General features: G+C 31.4%; 1 protein-coding gene across 16 annotated transcripts in view; it reads right to left on the bottom strand.

The window, feature by feature from the left end:
* Positions 1 to 3,943: 3,943 nt before the first annotated feature.
* LOC134711978 (muscle calcium channel subunit alpha-1-like) overlaps positions 3,944 to 25,153 on the bottom strand; it is a 140,248-nt gene continuing 119,038 nt past the window's right edge. For 9 of the 16 annotated variants that reach the window (XM_063573157.1, XM_063573176.1, XM_063573046.1 and 6 more), the window contains exons 37-46: positions 23,962 to 24,092; positions 21,659 to 21,769; positions 19,786 to 20,087; positions 17,906 to 18,094; positions 17,588 to 17,762; positions 16,910 to 17,024; positions 16,420 to 16,464; positions 12,774 to 13,030; positions 10,030 to 10,272; positions 3,944 to 8,219 (exon numbers count right to left, since the gene is read on the bottom strand). In XM_063573157.1, coding sequence (XP_063429227.1) covers positions 8,178 to 8,219; positions 10,030 to 10,272; positions 12,774 to 13,030; positions 16,420 to 16,464; positions 16,910 to 17,024; positions 17,588 to 17,762; positions 17,906 to 18,094; positions 19,786 to 20,087; positions 21,659 to 21,769; positions 23,962 to 24,092 — 1,610 coding nt within the window. In that variant the 3' untranslated portion in view covers positions 3,944 to 8,177. Of the gene's footprint in view, positions 8,220 to 10,029; positions 10,273 to 12,773; positions 13,031 to 16,419; positions 16,465 to 16,909; positions 17,025 to 17,587; positions 17,763 to 17,905; positions 18,095 to 19,470; positions 19,523 to 19,785; positions 20,088 to 21,658; positions 21,770 to 23,961; positions 24,093 to 25,153 lie in introns of those variants that run through there. The other 7 variants (XM_063573114.1, XM_063573104.1, XM_063573122.1 and 4 more) reach the window with 7 other exon arrangements.

The raw sequence follows: 25,153 nt of genomic DNA, 5'->3' as shown, positions 1-25,153 counted from the left end.
CCAGAAAGGTCTTTGATCATAGTAAGGCACACGAAAATGTAGAATAACCGTTTATCTATTAGTTTATTCATGTACGGATGTCTGAAAAATGCAGAAAAAGCGACAATATGAGCGCAAACAAATTGTCCGCGATCTCCTGTTTTGAATGGGCACTGCTTTCTGTCTCTATATTGCACAATAAAAAAAAAAAAAAAATAGAAAATAGCAAAATCAATAAAAAGCAAATGTAAATTAGGAAATATATGCATTATAGGGACAGAAGAATTCGGTCTATGGCTTTTGAAGAGCGGTATACTACTGTTACTGCCTTTACCTTTCCCTTCAACGAAACTTGTTTCATGAAGAATGTACATCATAAATAAATGTGTATCCCCATCTTATATTGACATAATTTGCATTAGTGTATTTAATACTCGTTGAATTTAACTTTACTTTTTAGCTCACCTGGCAAAAGGGCCAAGTGAGCTTTTCCCATCACTTGGCGTCCAGTGTCCGTCGTCGTTAGCTTTTACAAAAATCTTCTCCTCTGAAACTACTAAGGCAAATTAAACCAATCTTGGCCACAATTATCATTGGGGTATCTAGTTTAAAAAATGTGTCCGGTGACCCGGTCAACAAACCAAGATGGCCGACACAGCTAAAATTGAACATAGGGGTAACAAGCAGTTTTTGGCTTATAACTCAACACCCCAAGCATTTAGAGAATTGTTTATCGGGTCAAGATCTATCTTCCTTGAAATTTTCAGATGAATCGGACAACCTGTTGTTGGATTGCTGTCCCTGAATTGGTCATTTTAAGGAAATTTTGCTGTTTTTGGTTATTATCTTGAAAACTATTATAGATAGAGATAAACTGTAAACAGCAATAATGTTCAGCAAAGTAAGATTTACAAATAAGTCAACATGACCGAAATGGTCAGTTGACCCCTTTAGGAGTTATTGCCCTTTATAGTCAATTTTCAATCATTTTCGTAAATCTTAGTAATCTTTTACAAAAATCTTCTCCTCTGGAACTACTGGGTGTAATTAATCCAAACTTGGCCATACTCATCCTTGTGGTATCTAGTTTAACAAATGTGTCCGGTGACCCGGCCATCAAATCGGGATGGCCGCCATGGCTAAAAATAGAACAGGGGTAAAATGCAGTTTTTGGCTTATAACTCAAAAACCAAAGCAATAATGTTCAGCAAAGTAAGATTTACAAATAAGTCAACATTACTGAAATGGTAAATTGACCCCCTAAGGAGTTATTGTTCTTTATAGTTAATTTTTAACAATTTTCAAACAATTTGTAAATTTTTACTTTTTCCACTGAAACTACTGGGCCAAGTTCATTATAGAAAGAGATAATTGTAAGCAGCAATAATGTTTAGTTAAGTAAGATGTACAAACACATCACCATCACAAAAATATAATTTTGTCATGAATCCATCTGCTTTCTTTGTTTAATATTCACATAGACCAAGGTGAGCGACACAGGCTCTTTAGAGCCTCTAGTTTGATATATTCATTTTAATTGTTGAATTGAAGTTGGATATCATCCAGTGTATTCTTATCTCAAACAATATAATGGATTACAAGGGTTAAGACACTCGTAGAAGTACGATTTACATACAAAGACAATATTATTGGAAGCGTTGTCCGCAGGAACAACAGCATACTTATCGTGAGAAGATGATAAGACATTTCACAACCTCTTTGTCTCTGAAAATGGACTTTGGTCGATCATTTACAGTTTTTTAACTTGTGAATGCGACATTTTATCAGAGACCTGATTGTTTTGACCCATTCTGATAAAGTGTCCAGCTCAACTTCTTCTCGTTTAGTTGTTTATGTTATATTTGTTATTCTCGTGGGATTTTGTCTGATGCTTGGTCCGTTTCTGTGTGTGTGTTACATCAAAGTGTTGTGTCGTTGTTCTTCTCTTATATTTAATACGTTTCCCTCGGTTTTAGTTTGTTACTCCGATTTTGTTTTTTGTCCATGGATTTATGAGTTTACTACTGTTGCCTTTATCTAGCCCAAGCTCTAGCGTAGTCCTAAATGGAATCCATAGTTATTTTGAATTTATGGTTCCAATTGATGTGTTGGGGTTCTCTAAACTTAGGACCATGAGATATCACCTTTCGGAGGTGTTTATGTTGAATTATGTTTAGATCCCCAGTAAAAACATGGCCAGAGGGGCTGTAATTGTAAGGCGAGTGGGAACAATCACGTCAGAGTTTTTTTTAGGTATTGTTCTAAATCAAGGTCCTGCAATGCTTGCTTATAGTTAAATACTTTTGGTGCAATGGTTTTGGCGTAACTGTAGGATACAACAGGAACAGACTGATTTTGAAAATAAAGTGGAATTTTAACTGTTACCTTCTTGTGATCGAGAACGTTGCTGATATTGATTGCATCAATTCCTTCATTAGTAAACTGAACAGGAAGGAATATAATCTTTTCCTCATGTAAAGGTTCCGATCTTACTGGTTTAGAAAACGGAAAAGAGCTACATCACAAATTATAATGACCAGTCTGTATATTGGAGAAAATGTATTTATGCATCTTTTGTCAAGTGAATAATCTCCCAAACATTTTAGAAAATTAACAGGCAGTGAAAAAAGAATAGGTGTAAAGTAATGTAACCCTAGCGGATGTAATGTAACCCTAGCGGATGAGGGGTTTTGTTTCACCCAACATGGAAGTATTTTGAAGTAAGCAGTTTTTTAGTAAGGGTTTGTGCATTTATTTAAGTGAATAACATCTTTTGACTTTTTTGTCTCACACTTGCATTCTTATGAATAAGAATGTGAATGACATATGAATAATTTTATCTTTTAAGGTAGCACAATACAAAGATTTTATAACTCCAACTACCAAGTTTTAAAATGCTGTAACTTTCTTAATAATGCTTGAAAATTTATAAAAGTGGTAGTTTTGGATAGCTAACAGATTACTCTTTCAAATTAATGCAATGTTAGCATTATGCAACAATTATGTAACTAATTATAATGTTAAGGTGTCTAAAATATTTTTCATCAAATTTCCACTTTGAAATGAAATTAGCTTCTGCATAGGTATCCCTAGAGGCTTGATTTTATTATATGTTGTTCCTATGGCCATTATCTACAAAAGGGTGTCTCAGATTTCAGATAGAATGTATAGAACAAATTTTACACCTAATTAAACATTATCTTCTTTTATGTGGTTAGGATATTTCACTAATTGAAGATTTATGAGAGAATAGAATACCATAGAGACAATCTGAGACACCCTTTTGAAGCCCATGATGTGTTGATTAAGATTTCATTAAAATTTTCTGTAAAGTTAAAGAGATGAAAAAGATAAATTAATTCAAGTGACCTTACCCAGATTTTGCCACTAATTACATAATAATTGATTACATAATGATTGCATAATAAAATATTACATTCATTTAAAAGATTAATCTTTTATCTATCCATATGTACCTCTTATATTATTTTCTATGCATTCATAAGAAAGTTTCAGAATTTCAAATGTTAGTGATTGGAAGTAAAAAAATCTTTGTATTGTGCTACCTTAATACATCAATAATAGGAAAAAAGATGTGGTATTATCAATCATTAGTTTTTAAGTTATTAAAGAGACTACTATATTACATGTGTGATAGAAGTCTCAGGTCAGGGGATAAACAAAATTCTAAATTTAAAATCAAATCAAAACGTTTGCTCAATCCTCCTTCAAATATGATTCTGTGGAAATAAAAAGGAGAAAAGTTGAAATGTCGTGCTTTGGGGATTTTAAACACTAATCATTCAGTTCAGTGACACGATATGATAATACAATCAAATTGATCAATTAAGACATCATGACATGGAAGCTACCTTGAAAAGGTGTTCTGAGGGAATTTGGTCCCTTTATTCCTTATTTTACCAGAAACATCAACAACACAATCAGATAAAAATAAAACCAAATCTACAATATTTTCATTATTTATTGCACATATTAAGAAAACAATCCTTGCAATGTTGGTTTTATCAATTTACAGGTTTTAAAAATTCTTTATCATTCATTATGTTTATCCTCATTTATACATACACAAAGGTGGGGTTTGTTTTGGCTTATAAAAGGTGTATGCTTAACATTCATACAACCAATCACAACTCCCCTTCTAACTCACATGATAAATGCTGCTCATTGTTACCATGACAATACAAAAATGATTACTACAAGGATTCAAACATGAGATGAATAACAAATAGACATTTATTCTTACGTTAAAAACTTTTGTATTTTATATCAAGAATGGAATTTTGAAGATTTTTATCATTCGCAATTATAAACTTAAACAAAAAGTAAAATTGGAAAAAAGTGATATTCTTTAAAAACATTAACTGTTTACCAATTTTTAAAGTTTTGTATTCAGTTTACCCAAATGTATTTTATATTCAATGATGACAATATTGAAAAAAGTGTCACATGTGAAAAATTGAATCAGTCTTTTTCAAGGAAGTAATATGACTGTGATTGCCTAAAACTTATCACTAATAAACATGAATAACTTACTTGGATTAATGTATCATTTAATATTCATCACAAATCAATTAACACAAGTTGTCCCCCTTATTTGTATATCATGACATGAACAATCACTTTAAAACAATTCTTACAAATAAATATATATCAACTTAAATATTTTTGATTTATAAATATTTTATTCACAAAACAGATAATATAATTTTGTAATAAATTAATTAATGCATGTACACAGAAAATATTCTATATATACAAAATCTAACAATGATTTCTTAAATAAATGACAAATATGACATGAAAAACAAGGATTTATCAATTGTTTAACTTCAAACATGAAGGTAGCCAGGAAAAGGGATGCAAATAAACGTATTTACACTTTTGGTATTTAGCTGTATCTTGCCTCCAAATGACCTTACATCACCTCCAAATAACCTTTTGACGTCAAGCAACAATCACTTTTTAGTTGTGACGTCATATGTTTTGAATTATGAAGTCAAAGTTTACGGGAACCTGTGTGATGTTATGTAATGGCGGACAAATTTGCATACAAGTGTAAATACGTCTATTCAACATATAATCTTTTAAATAACAAATGCACTTATAAAAACAAATTTTAACTATGCTAAATTGTTGTAAGTGTGTTTTCCCCCTTGTTTTTCAAACTATAACACACATAGAAAAATCAAATCAATCTAAAACCAGTGAATTTAAGAAACCTCAACGTTAAAGCATTGAACCATGAAAATGAAGTGATTGTGAGATGACATATTAACCTCACAATTCTATACACCAAACATAGCTGATATCCTAGTAAATGTGAGATGACAGTTAATCATATAAACCTCATAACAATTCTATACACCAAACATAGCTGATATCTCAGTAAATGAGAGAGTTATGTCACTGCTGACATTTATCTGAAAGCTATAAGCACCCATCATATACACCAAATATAGTTGACCCATACTTTTTTGTAATGAGAACCTAATCATCTAAAATTTTATACAATAAAAAAAATCACCAGTCAAGCATGCATGACCTGCATTCTGTGACAGAGAGAAAAACATTTTTCTTGAAAAATTATTCATCAGTGGCAATTTTTTTTTTTACTATCTTGAAACACATCTGAAGTTGAATAACATTATTCTATGCAACTGTAAATTTAAACAACAGCTAAAACTTTATATTACAGTGCAGACCAAAATCTGGGACAAATCAACATTCTAGGACTTTATGAGAAATTACATATCTACTATATACCTCATTTAACTTTAAAATCAACATGTTTTAGTTTTAACCACCTAGTAGACACAACTGTGAATACAAACGACTTATAAACTTTTGTTAAAACATGATATTCTAAATAAACAAATAAAAAGAATAAACACCTTGGTATGTGAACACAAAACTTTATTAAACACGAGAAATTGAACACATTTTAAAGATTGTCCTGTCTTTTCACATCAAAGTTGCAATCATTTATTGACCAATTATATTCTGTTAAACTAACAATCTGGCTCAAGCTCTTCTCATTTCATAAACAAGAGAAGCTACAAAATTATAAATATGAAATATGAAAACTGTCAAATACTTCAAACTTAAGTTGCTAATTTAAAAAAGGGACACAACTGGCCAAACAAATCAAAGGGGAGATAACTATAAATAGATGTTGCAATAAAATATATACAACTTCAATAGCAAGTTTCTTTAATGCAATGTATATTAAAAATATGTCCTAGGTGTAAATATGGTGGAGATATATATTGATACAAACATTGCCTTTTCTGTTTTCTTAAAAACTCATGACAAAAAAGGTCCAAAAACATGAAATATAAATAACAGAATAACAGTGATTACTATTATTTAGAAAAATGATATGATGAAAATGTTGCTACTAAATATTGATCTCTTTAAATCACAAAAATGAAATCTTTGAGATGAAGAAAACAGGAAAAGAAACTTTTGTATTCTTTTAAGTGGAATGATTCACAACTCATGGGTTTGGTTTGGAACCAATATTTGCTAGGTGAAGGCATGATGGATTTATAAAATACAAAATTACATGAGAAACATATAAACAACCAATACAAAAACAACAAAGAATATAATGCTTTAATCACCAGTTATCTTGTATCAGTGATGTTATCTTGTATCAGTGATGTAATTAATGGTGTTGAAGTAGTCAAAACATGATTGGTTTTAAACCATTGTTTTTTTTTTCAAGAGCACCATTTCTTAATGGACTGCTTAATAAAAACAATGAATATGATATTATTTTATGAATTAAACCCACAACTGTCAAATTGTGTACAGTTACAATAAACATTCAATTACTTCAGACAGACCAATCAAATATGGTTGTTCTTTGTCTCTGAGCACTCTACTAAAGACAGACTCTGGTAATTGATGTGTAAATTTAAGGAAAGGGAAGATTAAATGGTAAGAATTAGATACTCAGTCTACTAAAGATAGACTCTGGTAATTGATGTGTAGATTTCAGGATGAGTATCTTCCCGTTCATTCTTCTCTAGCTATAAACTTCTTATATCTTGTCCTTTTGATATGTTCTTCTATCTTTCATTATTCTTATGTAAGAGTAACATCAAAACCCTAAAACCCAGAGACCAAAATATCTGTATTTAAAAAAAAAATATATCACTTTTAATTTGTTGTAAAAAAAACTTGCAGATCTTAAAAATTCCAGAATCTTTCTTCAAATGTTTACTTTTATTAAATTCAAGATGGACATCATCCTAACATTTCACTTTTGACATTATATGAGGGCATTTTTGTTCATTTAACAAATCAATTATACTTTAAATAATTAACTTAATATATTGTATGTAAATTAACTTAATATTAAACATATTGTATGTAAATTAACTTTATATTAAACATATTGTATGTAAATTAAAAAACAAAGAGGTAACTAATAAATAAACATATACAAAAAAACACAACACAAGAAATATTCCAGAGATCACAAAACTAAGAAAAATGTGTATACTGTCACAACACTGGGACTTATCACGTGCTAAACACATTAAATTGTGAGTGTACAATTGTGTATAATAAAATATCTATAAAAACAAACAAAATATTGGGGACAATAGGAAAAACAAAAATCACAATAAACTAGCAGCTTCCAAAAAAAACTTGATTAACCATTGAAAGGAATCAGTTCATGTATTGTACAATTGATGAACTGAAAGAAGGGTTCCAATTATAAATTTCCCCTTTTTATATTGTCCTCTACAAACATTTATTGATACTTCTTTTGAAGTAGAAAGGGACTATGTGTAAAAACTAAACGATGTGTGAACAAGGAATTACTTTGTTCTATAAGTCCATGCAAGTATGTCTTCAAGCATTATGAATTTAAAAAGTATTTATGAGAGTGGCATGGGGCTTATAATTCATGTACAACCATAAGCTTTGATGAAAGTGTATCACAAATTCTCTACTTTTAATGTCATTTCTTTAAAAAGCTTTGGTTGTGACTTGGATAGAGTTAATTCACAATGTAACAAACAGATCTTATAAACAACTAAAGAAATAAAACCCCTCCAACCATGAGGAGAAGTGCATTATCCAACAGTCCTACTGTATTTAACAGAACATTGGGACCTGCAAATACTGAGCACACATCCAGTCTTATAACAGTGCTGCCTCTATCACTTCCTGTAGCTATGGGGACGCTGACCACGTTTGGGACTCTGTAAAATTCAAAACCAAATATAAGTATGAAATCTTTTGCCCCATGCAAAGGTACTATCCAGAGAGATGTCAATCAAAGATAACTACATGCAAAGTAAGGCAAGGTTTTAAAAGCAAGCAGCATATAAAGGAATGTATTCATGCTTAAAGACAGGCATATATAAAGCACAAATCACCATCAATAAGCCAGAATAATAACTACTTCATTCCAAACCAAACTAGAACATCAAACTGGTATCTCCTACTACACAATTCCAGGATGTTTGAAGATAATTTGGTCATGGTTATAGTATTTGATACTTGACTAGTTCATGGTACAATGACACTACATTCAATATCATTGACAAAAGATACATATGTTAGTATAATAAGATAAGATAGTCATGGGCTCTGATGGGCTCTACAGAATCTATAGTCAGGGGGGGGGGGGGGGGGGGGGGCTCCACAGAGTCATGTCAAGTTATTTCTAAATGTCTAAAACTATAATAAAACTTTGTTTTGGTAATCAGAATGTCAACAAAAGATTTAATAGTGCACTACAGATTCTTTTTATAAATGAATTGCAGTTCATCTTTAAAGTTTAAGAAAAAATTCAAACACATAGTTTTCAGTTCATTAAAGCCAAACGAATTGATGACCTACTAAAATTCACCATGATCACAATAAAAATAATGATAACGGTAGACATCAAATTCATTCTTATTATTATTCAATGCGTTTAAATCACATAACATATGTTTTGATCACATGGTACACAATATTTTAATCACATGACATACAATATTTTAATCACATGACATACAATGTTTTAATCACTACAAAAAGGACCAAACCACATGCTCCCAGCATACCACTTACATGCTTGTTAAATGAGCAATATAATTCATTGACAGTTAGTATATAAATTATTTACAAATACCAGAGCCAGCTGGTTTTATAGCACTGTAATAAACAATTCGTTAAAAACAACAAAAAATCTTCACACTCTTCAAGAAACTGAATATAATATACATTCATTAATCGTCAATGGAAAATAGCACAGCCATTATTTTGACATGGAAAGTTTATTTTCTCATTGCATTATGATCTGATCTGAATTAATCAACAAATCTAGTCTGTCAAATTTACTTCTATTTACAAAACTATTGATTCAGATTTACAAACTATGTACAAAACAATATCAGACCATCATTTATTTTCATTCACATTATTTTATGATTATCATACAATGTCATTTGGTAAATAAACCAAGTCTTGTTATGAACATGGAATTTATTATGTACAAAATGATTTTATAGATCAAAGCCCATTGAACAATCAATTTTATTCAGAAATAAATGTACAATGTTTCATTTTATCATCTCACTCTAGATTTATAAAGGGAGGTAATATATATTTTTTTGTTTTGACATAAAATCCTTCATCATAACAATAATGTGTAAATGGTGAAAATATCTTCATGTTTTTTAACACAATGAAAAAATTCAAATGCACAATTCTCCGTTTCAAATATGTTTATCTATGAATCCTTTGCTAATAATTCTTCATATTGAAGTCCAGTCATTAGACAAAAGTCTGTTTCGTGGACTTATGGAATGGACAAATTATCCAGGTGGTATATTTTGAATTGCCACGGTCAGTTTAAGTGAGATCAATACAAGCTAATGTAAGATGTTAGCTCTTAATTTCACTGGCCCTTTTTAAATTTTCCTCATTAATAACTATTTATAAGAATGATTGCAATCAATATGTTGCATTAAATATTTCTACATGTATGATACAAAAGATTTATAAAGCCGTGACATATACCGTTTGTTCCTCAGCATCTTCAAAACTCTCCTGATTCTTCCTGTCAGAATATTTATTATAATCTTTCAGCTCCTCAGCTTTGAATCCACCAATATGGTGATCATAATATGGTGTCTTTTGTCCTTGCAGAAGTTGCCTAGCTGCATTGTTCATTTCTTCCCTAGTCATGTCGCCAGCCTCAGCTATTTCTTGTTGTAAAGCTCTTGCATCAATGTATCTGTTTAAACCTTCCTCAGTTAGCACCTGTTTCATAGAGTATACATTTAATGACAGCACCTGTTTTATAGTGTATACATTTAATGACAAGCACCTGTTTTATAGTGTATACATTTAATGACAAAGCACCTGTTTTATAGTGTATACATTTATTGACATGCACCTGCTTTATAGTGTATACCTTAAATGACACGCACCTGTTTTATAGTGTATACATTTAATGACAAAGCACCTGTTTTATAGTGTATACATTTAATGACAAGCACCTGTTTTATAGTGTATACATTTAGTGACAAACAATGTATCTGTTTAAACCTTCCTCAGTTACCACCTGTTTTTATAGTGTATACATTTAATGAAAAGCACCTGTTTAATAGTGTATACATTTAATGACAAGCACCTGTTTTATATGGTATACATTTAATGACAAAGAACCTGTTTTATAGTGTATACATTCAATGACAAGCACCTGTTTTATAGTGTATATATTTAATGAAAAGCACCTGTTTAATAGTGTATACATTTAATGACAAGCACCTGTTTTATATGGTATACATTTAATGACAAAGCACCTGTTTTATAGTGTATACATTTAATGACAAGCACCTGTATTATAGTGTATGCATTTAATGACAAGCACCTGTTTTATAGTTTATACATTTAATGACAAATCACTTCTTTTATAGTGTATACATTTAATGACAAGCACCTGTTTTATAGTGTATACATTTAATGACAAACAATGTATCTGTTTAAACCTTCCTCAGTTACCACCTGTTTTTAAAGTGTATACATTTAATGAAAATCACCTGTTTAATAGTGTATACATTTAATGACAAGCACCTGTTTTATATGGTATACATTTAATGACAAAGCACCTGTTTTATAGTGTATACATTTAATGACAAAGCACCTGTTTTATAGTGTATATATTTAATGACAAGCACCTGTTTTATATGGTATACATTTAATGACAAAGCACCTGTTTTATAGTGTATACATTTAATGACAAAGCACCTGTTTTATATGGTATACATTTAATGACAAAACACCTGTTTTATAGTGTATACATTTAATGACAAAGCACCTGTTTTATAGTGTATACATATAATGACAAGCACCTGTTTTATAGTGTATACATTTAATGACAAGCACCTGTTTTATAGTGTATATATTTAATGACAAGCACCTGTTTTAAAGTGTATACATTTAATGACAAAGCACCTGTTTTATAGTGTATACATTTAATGACAAGCACCTGTTTTATAGTGTATACATTTAGTGACAAACAATGTATCTGTTTAAACCTTCCTCAGTCAGCACCTGTTTTATAGTGTATACATTTAATGACAAGCACCTGTTTAATAGTGTATACATTTAATGACAGCACCTGTTTTATAGTGTATACATTTAATGACAAGCACCTGTTTTTATAGTGTATGCATTTAATGACAGCACCTGTTTTATAGTGTATACATATAATGACAAGCACCTGTTTTATAGTGTATATATATTTAATGACAAGCACCTATTTCATAGTGTATACATTTAATGACAAGCACCTGTTTTATAGTGTATATATATTTAATGACAAGCACCTATTTCATAGTGTATACATTTAATGACAAGCACCTGTTTTATAGTGTATACACTTAATGACAAGCACCTGTTTTATAGTGTATACATTTAATGACAAGCACCTGTTTTATAGTGTATATATTTAATGGCAAAGATCATATTAGAAATAAAGTTTGTTATTATTGAAATATCTAATGTAATACCTATAAAAATAAAGCACTACAGAAGTCATAGTTAGGCAAATTTCAAATATTTCTTATTCAAATCACTTTTAATACAAAGAGATTGAAAATCCACAGTTTAAACAGATACCAATCCAGCTGACTGTCACCTTTCCCCTTTATGATGTTTTTGTAATTAGTATAACCTCAGTGTTTCATAAAAAAATCTTTCTAGTGTTAAATGTATGTTGTAATCTAATCCTTTCTAGTGTTAAATGTATGTTGTAATCTAATTGTCTTTCTAGTGTTAAAGGTATGTTGTAATTTAATTGTCTTTTAATTGTATCATTGGGTTACTGTCTCACTTGGAACCGTTGTTTGTCTTTTTGTATACTTTTTTGTTGATTTTTTTGTTTGTTTATCATTCAAACCTTCCCCCTCCCCTAATGTTCATGCCTCAACCCAAAATGCCAAATGTTTTGGTAAAACAGGCAAAAATCCTGATTATCATAAATTCCACCAGAAAAAAATAGTGTCCCTAGATTTTTCCTCATGGACAACATCCTTGTTCCTGCCAATCAAAGTACAATCTGATATTTGGGTGATGTTGAACTACCTGAGGATTAACAATTTACTAAGACACTAAGTATGATGTAAAAACATACATTGCATCATCAACATTAATGATTTGTAATAGGTTGTTTGGTATTTATTGGTAATGAATTTATTGGTTTGTTAATAATACAGCTTTGGTTATTAACTGCTTTCTGATACAGATTAATTTTTTACCTGATTTACGAGATCTTCTGCACTTCCCCTAAGATTAGACGAGGGAAACATTCCATGTCTATTGGACTGCTGTTGGGACATCACATGGTCTGGTATAATGAGTGGACCTCTAGCTCCACCTCTGGCATATGGACCACCAGATGAGGCATTCATAAATGCAGAATCACTGGCTCTATGCATTGTCTGTCTGGGTGAGGAGTCTATACTTTTCCCTTCAAAGATGGAGTTGGATCGAGTAAATAAATGCGTTGGAAGTGCTGAAGCATGCAAAAGAGTATTAAGTGTGTGAAGGTATTAAAGGTTGAGTAAAATCATATCATATTCTTCTGATCTAATGGGAAGATCTCATTTGTAATAGGATAATTTGGAATATTACATTAATAGTACCCTGTTAAAAATCCCAGATTGCCAAAAGTCTAAGACATATACATATAACATCATAAGAATGATTTTCTTAAGAATTAAATTTGTTTCTATGTCTTTAAAAATAATCAAAAAGTGTTTAATTTCATTCATTTTAGTCATTCTTTATTAAAAATATCTAAATTGTTAAAACTAAGTTCAGTAAAATAGAATAAATGTTACATAATCATTGTATATGAAATCTCCCCACTGAATTACCACAGTTATGATGGAAATCAAATAGTAAGCTAGTACTGTTAGTACAAGTCAAGCAATAGTCCAACACCCTACAGTTTATCATTAATTCTTTATAAATGTGGTGGGTAGATATGAAAAAGAGCAAATATGGCTATTTGGAACGGAATTAATTGGGAAAGATACTAAGGTTTCTAGGAAAGGAGAATGGAATATGGTACATAATATAATATCATTACATTTAAGTACATAATATATCATTACATTTAAGAAATACGAATCAATCTGAAATCATAATTATATGCATACTAGACTTTTCTTTGACTAACCATTTTTTATGTATATAGATATAGAAAGATGTGGTGTGAGTGCCAGTGAGACAACTCTTCATCCAAATAACAATTTAAAAAAAAGTAAACCATAATAGGTTATATTTTACTTAAACTTCCAAATTCAATAAATGACAATATTATTTCTAATCAATTTTTTTAACCTGTTAACTATAAGAATAAATTACAATTTTCCCAGAAGAACTTTTTATATGGTAATATACAGATGTATCTAATTCTTCTGATAGGACAGTACTCTGATACTCAGATTTTTTTTTTTTTAAACAACAGCTATTCAATTCCCCATAAGTACATAAAAAAGTGTAACACAGCCATATCAACCACCAACACTCCTCCTCAAGACATAACAGTACAAAAAACAACACAACTATTCTGATAGCCTGATAGGAACAATTTGTGAGGGCTTTAAACCAGTTAAACACACCTTCCCTTTAATCTTTCAAAACAACGCACAATAAAAGTAAAATACAAAAAACATAAAATGTTTACACAGAAGAGTTATTATTTGACTGTATGTTATTCTAATAGTAAAAGGCAACTGATTAAAATGGCAATTTTTGAACATGTAAACCAAGAAAAACATTAATTCAATGAGCCATGACTAAAGGTGCAGGCCAAATATTATCCAAGAAAATGAGATATGGCAATACTAATACAAGTGTACATAACATATTAGATCTGAGAGCACACAATACTTCCAGAAACAGAATGTATGTCATGACTACACAGCTTGCCAAGGGGAGACAATAACCTAAGATAGCCACAGATGTCCAAGGGGAGACAATAACCTAAGATAGCCACCGATGTAAGTTAACTTTTACCTGTAATGATTGAGTAAACCATATTTGCCTGACCAACTGACTCAGATCTGATATGGTTATATAAACCTCCATATCAATTTTTACAAATAAACAAAGCAAAGCAGTGAACATTGTTGTGAGTAAATAATAGGTGCAGAAACATAACTCCATAGACAGAAATACTTAAGAACTGACGACTTCTTAAGATAGTGAACAACTCTTTCAAAAGATCAACTTCTTTCCTCATAAACTATGATAAAGACTCAAACTTCTCTAATGATGTCATCAAAAGAGTAGCAGGTTTTTTAAAGTCTGGTAAAGACCAATATTTAATCCTTCCTAATATTGCACTTCTGGTATTTCGTGAAGTTTTATTTTACAAGTTTTAAAAATGTAACATAAGTCATACATTAGAGGTACAAAGATTGAAAAATTGTTGCAGCTTTGCACTGACGTTATTTTTCTCTCCTTCAACTTCACTGAAAAATGTGTGTTTATATATATATATATATATATAACTCTGCAGGAATACTGCATGCAGGTGACATGTAACGATTAAGATGAGAAAACAACATGCAAAATATATCTTATAACAAAGGTATATATGATCTGTGATAGACTTCTTTAAAAACAACTCCTTTTAAAATTTCAATTTTTATTTACTGATTTTTGTATGCTTTACTGCAACCAGTACATAATTAACAAGTCTACGATCAAAACAAAGACAACTTGTATTAAGCCACATTACAATGATGAGGGAAGGGATCACAATATGTTAGTAAGCCAAACTAAGTCAAGTCAATTAAGCCAAACTCATTTCTATTTCATCAACTACACGATTCCATATTTTTGACAGCTACATTGACAAATATAACAATCCCACAGACAATGGCTTTAAGATGAAGGCAACTACTTTGATAGTTAATCAGGTTTGTTTTATTCATCTTCTTCAACTTTTTTTTATAATATTTTTATAAGATGTCAAATAAAATTATTCTATATTGTAGATATGGTTTCCACTTGTTACCACGCAGTAACATTTTAAAAAGTGAACAAATAAAAAAAAAGTCTTTTAAATACTCATGTTTTGTGGTTAGTCATGCAAACTGCTAATTTACATAGAATAGTATAAGCAGATGTTTTAAGGGTATAACCCATCCCAGTTAACTTTATAAAGCAAAGAATGGCAAAATCTAATGTTTAAATTAAAACCCTTAGAAGAATGGCAAAATCTAATGTTTAAATTAAAACCCTTAGAAGAATGGCAAAATCTAATGTTTAAATTAAAACCTAGAAGAATGGCAAAATCTAATGTTTAAATTAAAACCCTTAGAAGAATGGCAAAATCTAATGTTTAAATTAAAACCCTTAGAAGAATGGCAAAATCTAATGTTTAAATTAAAACCCTTAGAAGAATGGCAAAATCTAATGTTTAAATTAAAACCTAGAAGAATGGCAAAATCTAATGTTTAAATTAAAACCCTTAGAAGAATGGCAAAATCTAATGTTTAAATTAAAACCCTTAGAAGAATGGCAAAATCTAATGTTTAAATTAAAACCCTTAGAAGAATGGTAAAATCTAATGTTTAAATTAAAACCCTTAGAAGTAATTCTGATGACTTCTGTTTTAAATTTCGCATTAAAGACACTAGAGATTTGGTATTGTTCAGTATAAATCAGGAATAAAGTTATAATCATTGAAATTAATTAATTTTCAATGTTTACATTTACAATTTTGTTCCACACTTTAAAGATGTAGTTCATATGCAGGTAGCATGATTGAAAAGCGTGTATTGACCAATGCAACATACATCATGTGCATATAAATGACAAATTACACAAAAGCATACAGCACAACACTTAGTTGCCTTCACTATAAAGCCTATGGCAAAAACCAACCTGTTGGAGGTTTGGATTTTCTTCTTTGGAAAAGTTTCTGAAGACCTAAATAACAACATTTCAGTATGAGAATATCATGGTTCAAGGACATGTAAAGAGCATGGTTCAAGGACATGTAAAGGTCACAGCACCATTCAATCAACGCCATAAAAAATGCTTCAATCAGGGAAATTCTGATAGACATAAATCAATACTTTTAACTTTCTGTCAAATAAACATTTAAATCTTCTTATTAGTTTGGGGGTAAAATGAAATATAAAACAGATAGGGAGTTCCATAATTTTGATCATTTGGGGATTTACATGCAGTCAATATTTGCAAAATTATATTGATAAACAATTGGATGTATCCATGACAACTGGGTGAAAGAATCAGAAATTTGGCAACAGATGATAAAACATGCAATTTGTACAGTAAATTAAGTTCCAATTGGGCATGTTTTCAGAAAGTAACATTATATTGTGATTGTTAACAATGATTTGGTTTGTACCTTGTGACAAGTAAGACTGTCTCATGCTGCCTGGAGAATTAGGTGGGGTCCTCTTATGGTCTGGTACCAGAGGTCTTGGTTGTCCATCTGGTGCCATCCTAGCCACAGCCATGGCCTGAAATCATCAAATTCAATTACAATTGTTTAAGTCGTCTTCACAAGTGGCTAACATTTCAAGGTAGGTTATTTGATAGAGCATTTCATGAGCACTTCTTTTAAATAACAGGCTTTTTTTTTATAAATTGACCAAAGTTTATAATAGAAGAGTAGTCTTATAAGATTGCACCTTTTCTTCCTAAATGAAGATAAAAGGGATTAACCATTTTACAAATAAACCTATGATTATGCCAGAAAAATATGTCCTTACTTTAAATATGCTTAAAAGGAAATATAAATAAGTGAAAGTTATGTAAAACAATAAAAAAGATTATAAACCACACAAAAAACACAACACTAGGTAGTCAAATCAAATTTATAAGCAAATAAATTAGGTCAAAATAAAAGATAATGATTATAAAAGCAGAAATTTGTTTAGTACACCAATAGTACATTCAATGGATGCTTACAGTAAATATTATCACAAAGCAAAAAAAGTCAAATAAAATGACTGCTGATTAATTTTGAAAACTAAATCAATCTGAGGAATTGTCAAATCAACAACATCCAGGGCTTGACTACCTGAGTTTGTGTTAATTTGAGAGGTTCTGCTACCTTCTTCATTAGAGGGTTCTCGTCACTCTCCTGCTTTCCTAAACACCGCAGTCTCAGCGACGCTCCTTTCCGACTGAGTTTTCTTGGTGGAGGTGTAGGTGGTGTATGCTCTCGTTCAAAATCACTGTCTTCTTGTGGGAGACTGCAAAGTTAAAAAGATCACTTATGATCAAATATTTACAAAATAATTTTCAATCCTAAATATTGAATCCTGGAAGAATTTGAGTTGTAAAAAGTTTAGTCAATGTTTTGTAAACTTAATAGTAGTGTAAAATAAATACATACTCTCTATATACATAAATGCCCTGCTTTTTGGTGAGCTCTGAGGCCCCTGGCTTTATATTGTTGCCCTTGTGACCTCGACTGTCATTAGCACCATCATAGGAAGGAGGATAAGTCTCCGTATCTGACGTATGACTAGCTGGACTATGAGGCTGAACATCTTTGTAGGAATCTGAGGCTGAAGATATGGCACTGAAAGTAAAAAAGATGATACAATCATATATCAGCCTACCACTGAATCTGAGGCTGAAGATATGGCACTGAAAGTACAAAAGATGATACAATAATATATCAGCCTACCTCTGAATCTGAGGCTGAAGATATGGCACTGAAAGTACAAAAGATGATACAATCATATATCAGCCTACCACTGAATCTGAGGCTGAAGATATGGCACTGAAAGTACAAAAGATGATACAATCATATATCAGCCTACCACTGAATCTGAGGCTGAAGATATGGCACTGAAAGTACAAAAGATGATACAATCATATATCAGCCTACCACTGAATCTGAGGCTGAAGATATGGCACTGAAAGTACAAAAGATGATACAATCATATATCAGCCTACCACTGAATCTGAGGCTAAAGATATGGCACTGAAAGTAAAAAAGATGATACAATCATATATCAGCCTACCACTGAATCTGAGGCTGAAGATATGGCACTGAAAGTACAAAAGATGATACAATCATATATCAGCCTACCACTGAATCTGAGGCTGAAGATATGGCACTGAGAGTAAAAAAGATGATACAATCATATATCAGCCTACCACTGAATCTGAGGCTGAAAATATGGCACTGAAAGTACAAAAGATGATACAATAATATATCAGCCTACCTCTGAATCTGAGGCTGAAGATATGGCACTGAAAGTACAAAAGATGATACAATAATATATCAGCCTACCACTGAATCTGAGGCTGAAGATATGGCACTGAAAGTACAAAAGATGATACAATCATATATCAGCCTACCACTGAATCTGAGGCTGAAGATATGGCACTGAAAGTACAAAAGATGATACAATCATATATCAGCCTACCACTTAATCTGAGGCTGAAGATATGGCACTGAAAGTACAAAAGATGATACAATAATATATCAGCCTACCACTGAATCTGAGGCTGAAGATATGGCACTGAAAGTACAAAAGATGATACAATCATATATCAGCCTACCACTGAATCTGAGGCTGAAGATATGGCACTGAAAGTACAAAAGATGATACAATCATATATCAGCCTACCACTGAATCTGAGGCTGAAGATATGGCACTGAAAGTACAAAAGATGATACAATAATATATCAGCCTACCACTGAATCTGAGGCTGAAGATATGGCACTGAAAGTACAAAAGATGATACAATCATATATCAGCCTACCACTTAATCTGAGGCTGAAGATATGGCACTGAAAGTACAAAAGATGATACAATAATATATCAGCCTACCACTGAATCTGAGGCTGAAGATATGGCACTGAAAGTACAAAAGATGATACAATCATATATCAGCCTACCACTGAATCTGAGGCTGAAGATATGGCACTGAAAGTACAAAAGATGATACAATCATATATCAGCCTACCACTGAATCTGAGGCTGAAGATATGGCACTGAAAGTACAAAAGATGATACAATAATATATCAGCCTACCACTGAATCTGAGGCTAAAGATATGGCACTAAAAGTACAAAAGATGATAAAATCATATATCAGCCTACCACTTAATTAATAAGAAGAACCAAACATTATTTGTCATCTATTTATAACTGGTTAAATAAAATTCACTTTGTTAAATAAACAGGCTAATTCAATATGAACATTTCAGTACATTGTCATCATATAAATAGCAATGTTCTACCAACATAATACATACCTTGTATGACTGAGACGTCGCATGTCATTTGACATAATTGGCGACACTTTGACTGGAGCTAAAGGTGAAGGTGAACGATTAATAGCATTACGATATTCTACATTTAGGTGATTACTGGATCCACCAGGTGTCACTTTACCATTGATTGAATTCTGTGGTGAGATAGTGGTGTGAGAATTGGCAGGAATAATTTTTGGCGTTTGATTAGCAAGATACTGAGGAGTTTTGCCGGCAATCGGTAATGCTGTTTTGTTGACTCCAGTTATGGCTGTCATCACACTACCAAACAAGCTGTGGTTTCTCTGCGAAAAAAAAATTACAGTTCATAAAATTAATCAACAAGTAATAATACACCTAATCGCTATTTGTCAGCCATTGCTGGATATCACACAGGTTTCCCGTAAAATGTTGACATCATAAAACAAAATATCTGACACCACAATGGAAAAGTGATTGTTGTATGCGTCAAAAGTTCAAGCGACTTGGTCAGTCGGGATTAGTGATAAGGTGTATTGAAAACCCTTCAATTAAAGTGACTATTTAAATATTGCACAACTAGATTCCTAAATGCAAATTTTTCCTGATTTCAGAAAGTTATGTTCTAGTTTTCAAACCTGTTTCAAACCTGAGCTAATGAAAGAGATTGAGATATTTGAGTAAATTTTTGTACATGTAGTTATATATCATTTTCTACAGAAATATCTAATGTGGAACAATACTGAAAAAGCACTATAAAGTGTGGATCACGCTGTAAGGGAGGAATATAGAGTGGTGAAGATCATGTGCTAAAAGGCAACACCTTTATATATGTATTGAATGTTTTTATTTTCTAGTTTGCTTTATAAAGATAGAACATAAAAATAAAGTGGGCAGGATTTTCCTGCAATCACAGAAAGTTTGTTGAAATTGAGAAATTATCAAATATTTCTTCTCTTTTAACATATCATACTGAGTTTTTTTTTTTATCTATACAAATAATGTTAAAGAATTTGTCTAATAGAACTACACATAAAATAAAATTTTGTCTGATATGTCAGAGTCGGTCAGTACTTTGCCAAGAATACTGTATATATTCTTCCTACTTCTACTACCAGCAAAATAAAGGGGTGTGTGAATTACTTTTGGTAAAAGTTTTTAAAATGATAACTACAGCTGTTCCCTGAAATTAAATCATATTTTTGTGTATTGTTCTACTGTGCATAGAAAACTACCAACTTACAGGGTGTAACTCATAATATTCTCCCTCACGTCCACTTATAATCAGATATTGGTCCTAATTTGGAGAAACAATGTTAGTAAAAATCGCATTTTATATGCATACAACTTAAAATATGACATATCTGACATTAATTGGTTAATTTTGAAATTGAGCATACTAAAATCAGAATTTATTTCTATGCCACAAGTGCATGAAATGCCTGTTGTCTTGTGTGGGAAGTTTTACGCAATAATCATAAACAGTTTCTGAGATACAGAGTGACATGTGAGCCTTTTTTTTTTTTTTTACAAAAAAGTCAATAACTCTAAAATAAAAATTTGAATCATTACCCAAAAATATACAGTTCTTTAGATTAGGAAGTATGTAAAGTTTTAAGCAATAATCATAAACTATTATTGAGATATGGTGCGACATGTGAAACCCCCACCCTTTTTTTTTAAACTTCAAAAAGCAGGTGCAGGATTTTTTTCTTTGCTTTGAAGACCCATGTTGGTCTTTGGCTGTTTTCTGCTCTTTTGTTGAGTTGTTGTCTCTTTAACATATTTCCCATTTCCATTCTCAATTTTATTATTGTAGGTACCAAGACAGATCAAGCAGGAACTGTCTTATTGTTAGTAAAAAGTCGGATTAAGTTGGAATGTAGAAAATACTTACTCTATGCATTGGTTCCTCCACATCTTTTTCATTGAAATCTTCCTCATCTAGGTTACCAGAAATAGCTCTACGTAATTCTGGTCCTAAGTCATGAACTGCACGTAAACCAGCCTGTGAAAAACAATTCTGTTATTTAGTACTCAAAGCTATTATTTTATTTTAATTCAATTGTCATTTCTTAGTCATACTATCCAATTTATTCCTTCTATCCATGGGAACCATTAAGATATGCAAATGTCTAATAAACATTTTGTAATTAGGCAAATAAGTATGATTTCTGTTGTTACTTGACATTAAGTAAAGATCAATATATGATAAGCTTTCAATGCATCAAATTTATTGCGCGATATTTTCTTACCTGTAAGGCAATAGTATGCTCTTGACCTTTTCTTACCTGTAAGGCATAAGAAAGCTCTTAAACTAATATTTTCTTACCTGTAAGGCATTAGTATGCTCTTGACCTTTTCTTACCTGTAAGGCATTAGTATGCTCTTGACCTTTTCTTACCTGTAAGGCATTAGTATGCTCTTGACCTTTTCTTACCTGTAAGGCATAAGAAAGCTCTTAAACTAATATTTTCTTACCTGTAAGGCATTAGTATGCTATTGACCTTTTCTTACCTGTAAGGCATAAGAAAGCTCTTAAACTAATATTTTCTTACCTGTAAGGCATTAGTATGCTATTGACCTTTTCTTACCTGTAAGGCATAAGAAAGCTCTTAAACTAATATTTTCTTACCTGTAAGGCATTAGTATGCTATTGACCTTTTCTTACCTGTAAGGCATAAGAAAGCTCTTAAACTAATATTTTCTTACCTGTAAGGCATTAGTATGCTCTTGACCTTTTCTTACCTGTAAGGCATAAGAAAGCTCTTAAACTAATATTTTCTTACCTGTAAGGCTTAGTATGCTATTGACCTTTTCTTACCTGTAAGGCATAAGAAAGCTCTTAAACTAATATTTTCTTACCTGTAAGGCATTAGTATGCTCTTGACCTTTTCTTACCTGTAAGGCATAAGAAAGCTCTTAAACTAATATTTTCTTACCTGTAAGGCATTAGTATGCTCTTGACCTTTTCTTACCTGTAAGGCATTAGTATGCTCTTGACCTTTTCTTACCTGTAAGGCATTAGTATGCTCTTGACCTTTTCTTACCTGTAAGGCATAAGAAAGCTCTTAAACTAATATTTTCTTACCTGTAAGGCATTAGTATGCTATTGACCTTTTCTTACCTGTAAGGCATAAGAAAGCTCTTAAACTAATATTTTCTTACCTGTAAGGCATTAGTATGCTATTGACCTTTTCTTACCTGTAAGGCATAAGAAAGCTCTTAAACTAATATTTTCTTACCTGTAAGGCATTAGTATGCTATTGACCTTTTCTTACCTGTAAGGCATAAGAAAGCTCTTAAACTAATATTTTCTTACCTGTAAGGCATTAGTATGCTCTTGACCTTTTCTTACCTGTAAGGCATAAGAAAGCTCTTAAACTAATATTTTCTTACCTGTAAGGCATTAGTATGCTATTGACCTTTTCTTACCTGTAAGGCATAAGAAAGCTCTTAAACTAATATTTTCTTACCTGTAAGGCATTAGTATGCTCTTGACCTTTTCTTACCTGTAAGGCATAAGAAAGCTCTTAAACTAATATTTTCTTACCTGTAAGGCATTAGTATGCTCTTGACCTTTTCTTACCTGTAAGGCATAAGAAAGCTCTTAAACTAATATTTTCTTACCTGTAAGGCATTAGTATGCTATTGACCTTTTCTTACCTGTAAGGCATTAGTATGCTCTTGACCTTTTCTTACCTGTAAGGCATAAGAAAGCTCTTAAACTAATATTTTCTTACCTGTAAGGCATTAGTATGCTATTGACCTTTTCTTACCTGTAAGGCATAAGAAAGCTCTTAAACTAATATTTTCTTACCTGTAAGGCATTAGTATGCTATTGACCTTTTCTTACCTGTAAGGCATTAGTATGCTCTTGACCTTTTCTTACCTGTAAGGCATAAGAAAGCTCTTAAACTAATATTTTCTTACCTGTAAGGCATTAGTATGCTATTGACCTTTTCTTACCTGTAAGGCATAAGAAAGCTCTTTAACTAATATTTTCTTACCTGTAAGGCATTAGTATGCTATTGACCTTTTCTTACCTGTAAGGCATTAGTATGCTCTTTACCTTTTCTTACCTGTAAGGCACAAGAAAGCTCTTAAACTAATATTTTCTTACCTGTAAGGCATTAGTATGCTCTTGACCTTTTCTTACCTGTAAGGCATAAGAAAGCTCTTAAACTAATATTTTCTTACCTGTAAGGCATTAGTATGCTCTTGACCTTTCTGGATTTTCTGCATTTGTTCTTTACGCTTCTTAAAGCGTCGGAAATAATCTTGTATAAGAAAAGTTGCATAGAATTTTCCTACTGTCACATCATCCTCCCCTGTAAAGTCAAGGCAATATTTATAATAAATGTGGACACTCTAAAATGTCTCCCCTGTAAAATCAAGGCAATTTTTATAATAAGTGTGGACACTCTAAAATGTCTCCCCTGTAAAATCAAGGCAATATTTAAAATAAGTGTGGACACACTAAAATGTATCTTCTGTAAAGTCAATGCAATATTTATAATAATAAGTGTGGACCCACTAAAATGTCTCTCCTGTTAGTATGCAAGGCAACATCTATAATAAGTGTGAACACACTAAAATGTCTCTCTGTCAAGTATGCAAGACAATATTTGAAACATGAGTGAACACACTAAATTATTCTCCTGTATAGTATGCATGTCAATATTTATAACATGAATGGACACACTAAATGTTTCTCTGTAAGTATACAATATAAAAATAAGAAGATGTTGTATGATTTCCAATGACACAACTCTCCACAAGAAACCATATGACACAGAAATTAACAACTGTAAGTCATTGTACAGGCTTCATCAATGAGTTAAACCCATAATGCATAGTCAGGTAAAAAAAGGGCCATAAAATAACAAATATCGAACATTCAAACCAGAAATCTAACAGCCAAACTATTGTATATAATAATTCAAGATCACACTATTTTAAAAGTCTTCCCTGCTATTAAGTATGCAAGGCAACATTTCATGCGTAGACCCACTAAAAGGTGGAAAAGATCACACAAGAAAACTTGGAACAATAAGATGTATAGATTTCATTATGAACCAATACCCTTAAAGTAACTCAAATTAGAATACTAAAAAATCTACTGTTTAAACAAAAAATCCTAGGCAGTGATATTGAACATGTTTCAATTTACAACAAGAGACTGAGCTTAACCATTTGTTCTGAGGGCCATAGAATAAAGGAATACACATTACTAAATTTACCCTTTTGTGTGAAAATAATTTGTACCTCCAAAAATCACATCACATAGGGCTTTAGGTGTGATCAAATACTCAAAATAGTTGAAAAAAGAAATCCCAAACATTTCACAATGACACTAGCCATTATATGAGGTCAAGGTAAAACAAGATTT

The sequence above is a fragment of the Mytilus trossulus genome, chromosome 1, assembly GCF_036588685.1.
Source record: "Mytilus trossulus isolate FHL-02 chromosome 1, PNRI_Mtr1.1.1.hap1, whole genome shotgun sequence".
NCBI classification, from domain to species: Eukaryota; Metazoa; Mollusca; class Bivalvia; order Mytilida; family Mytilidae; genus Mytilus; species Mytilus trossulus.
This window is presented reverse-complemented; position numbering and strand designations above follow the sequence as displayed.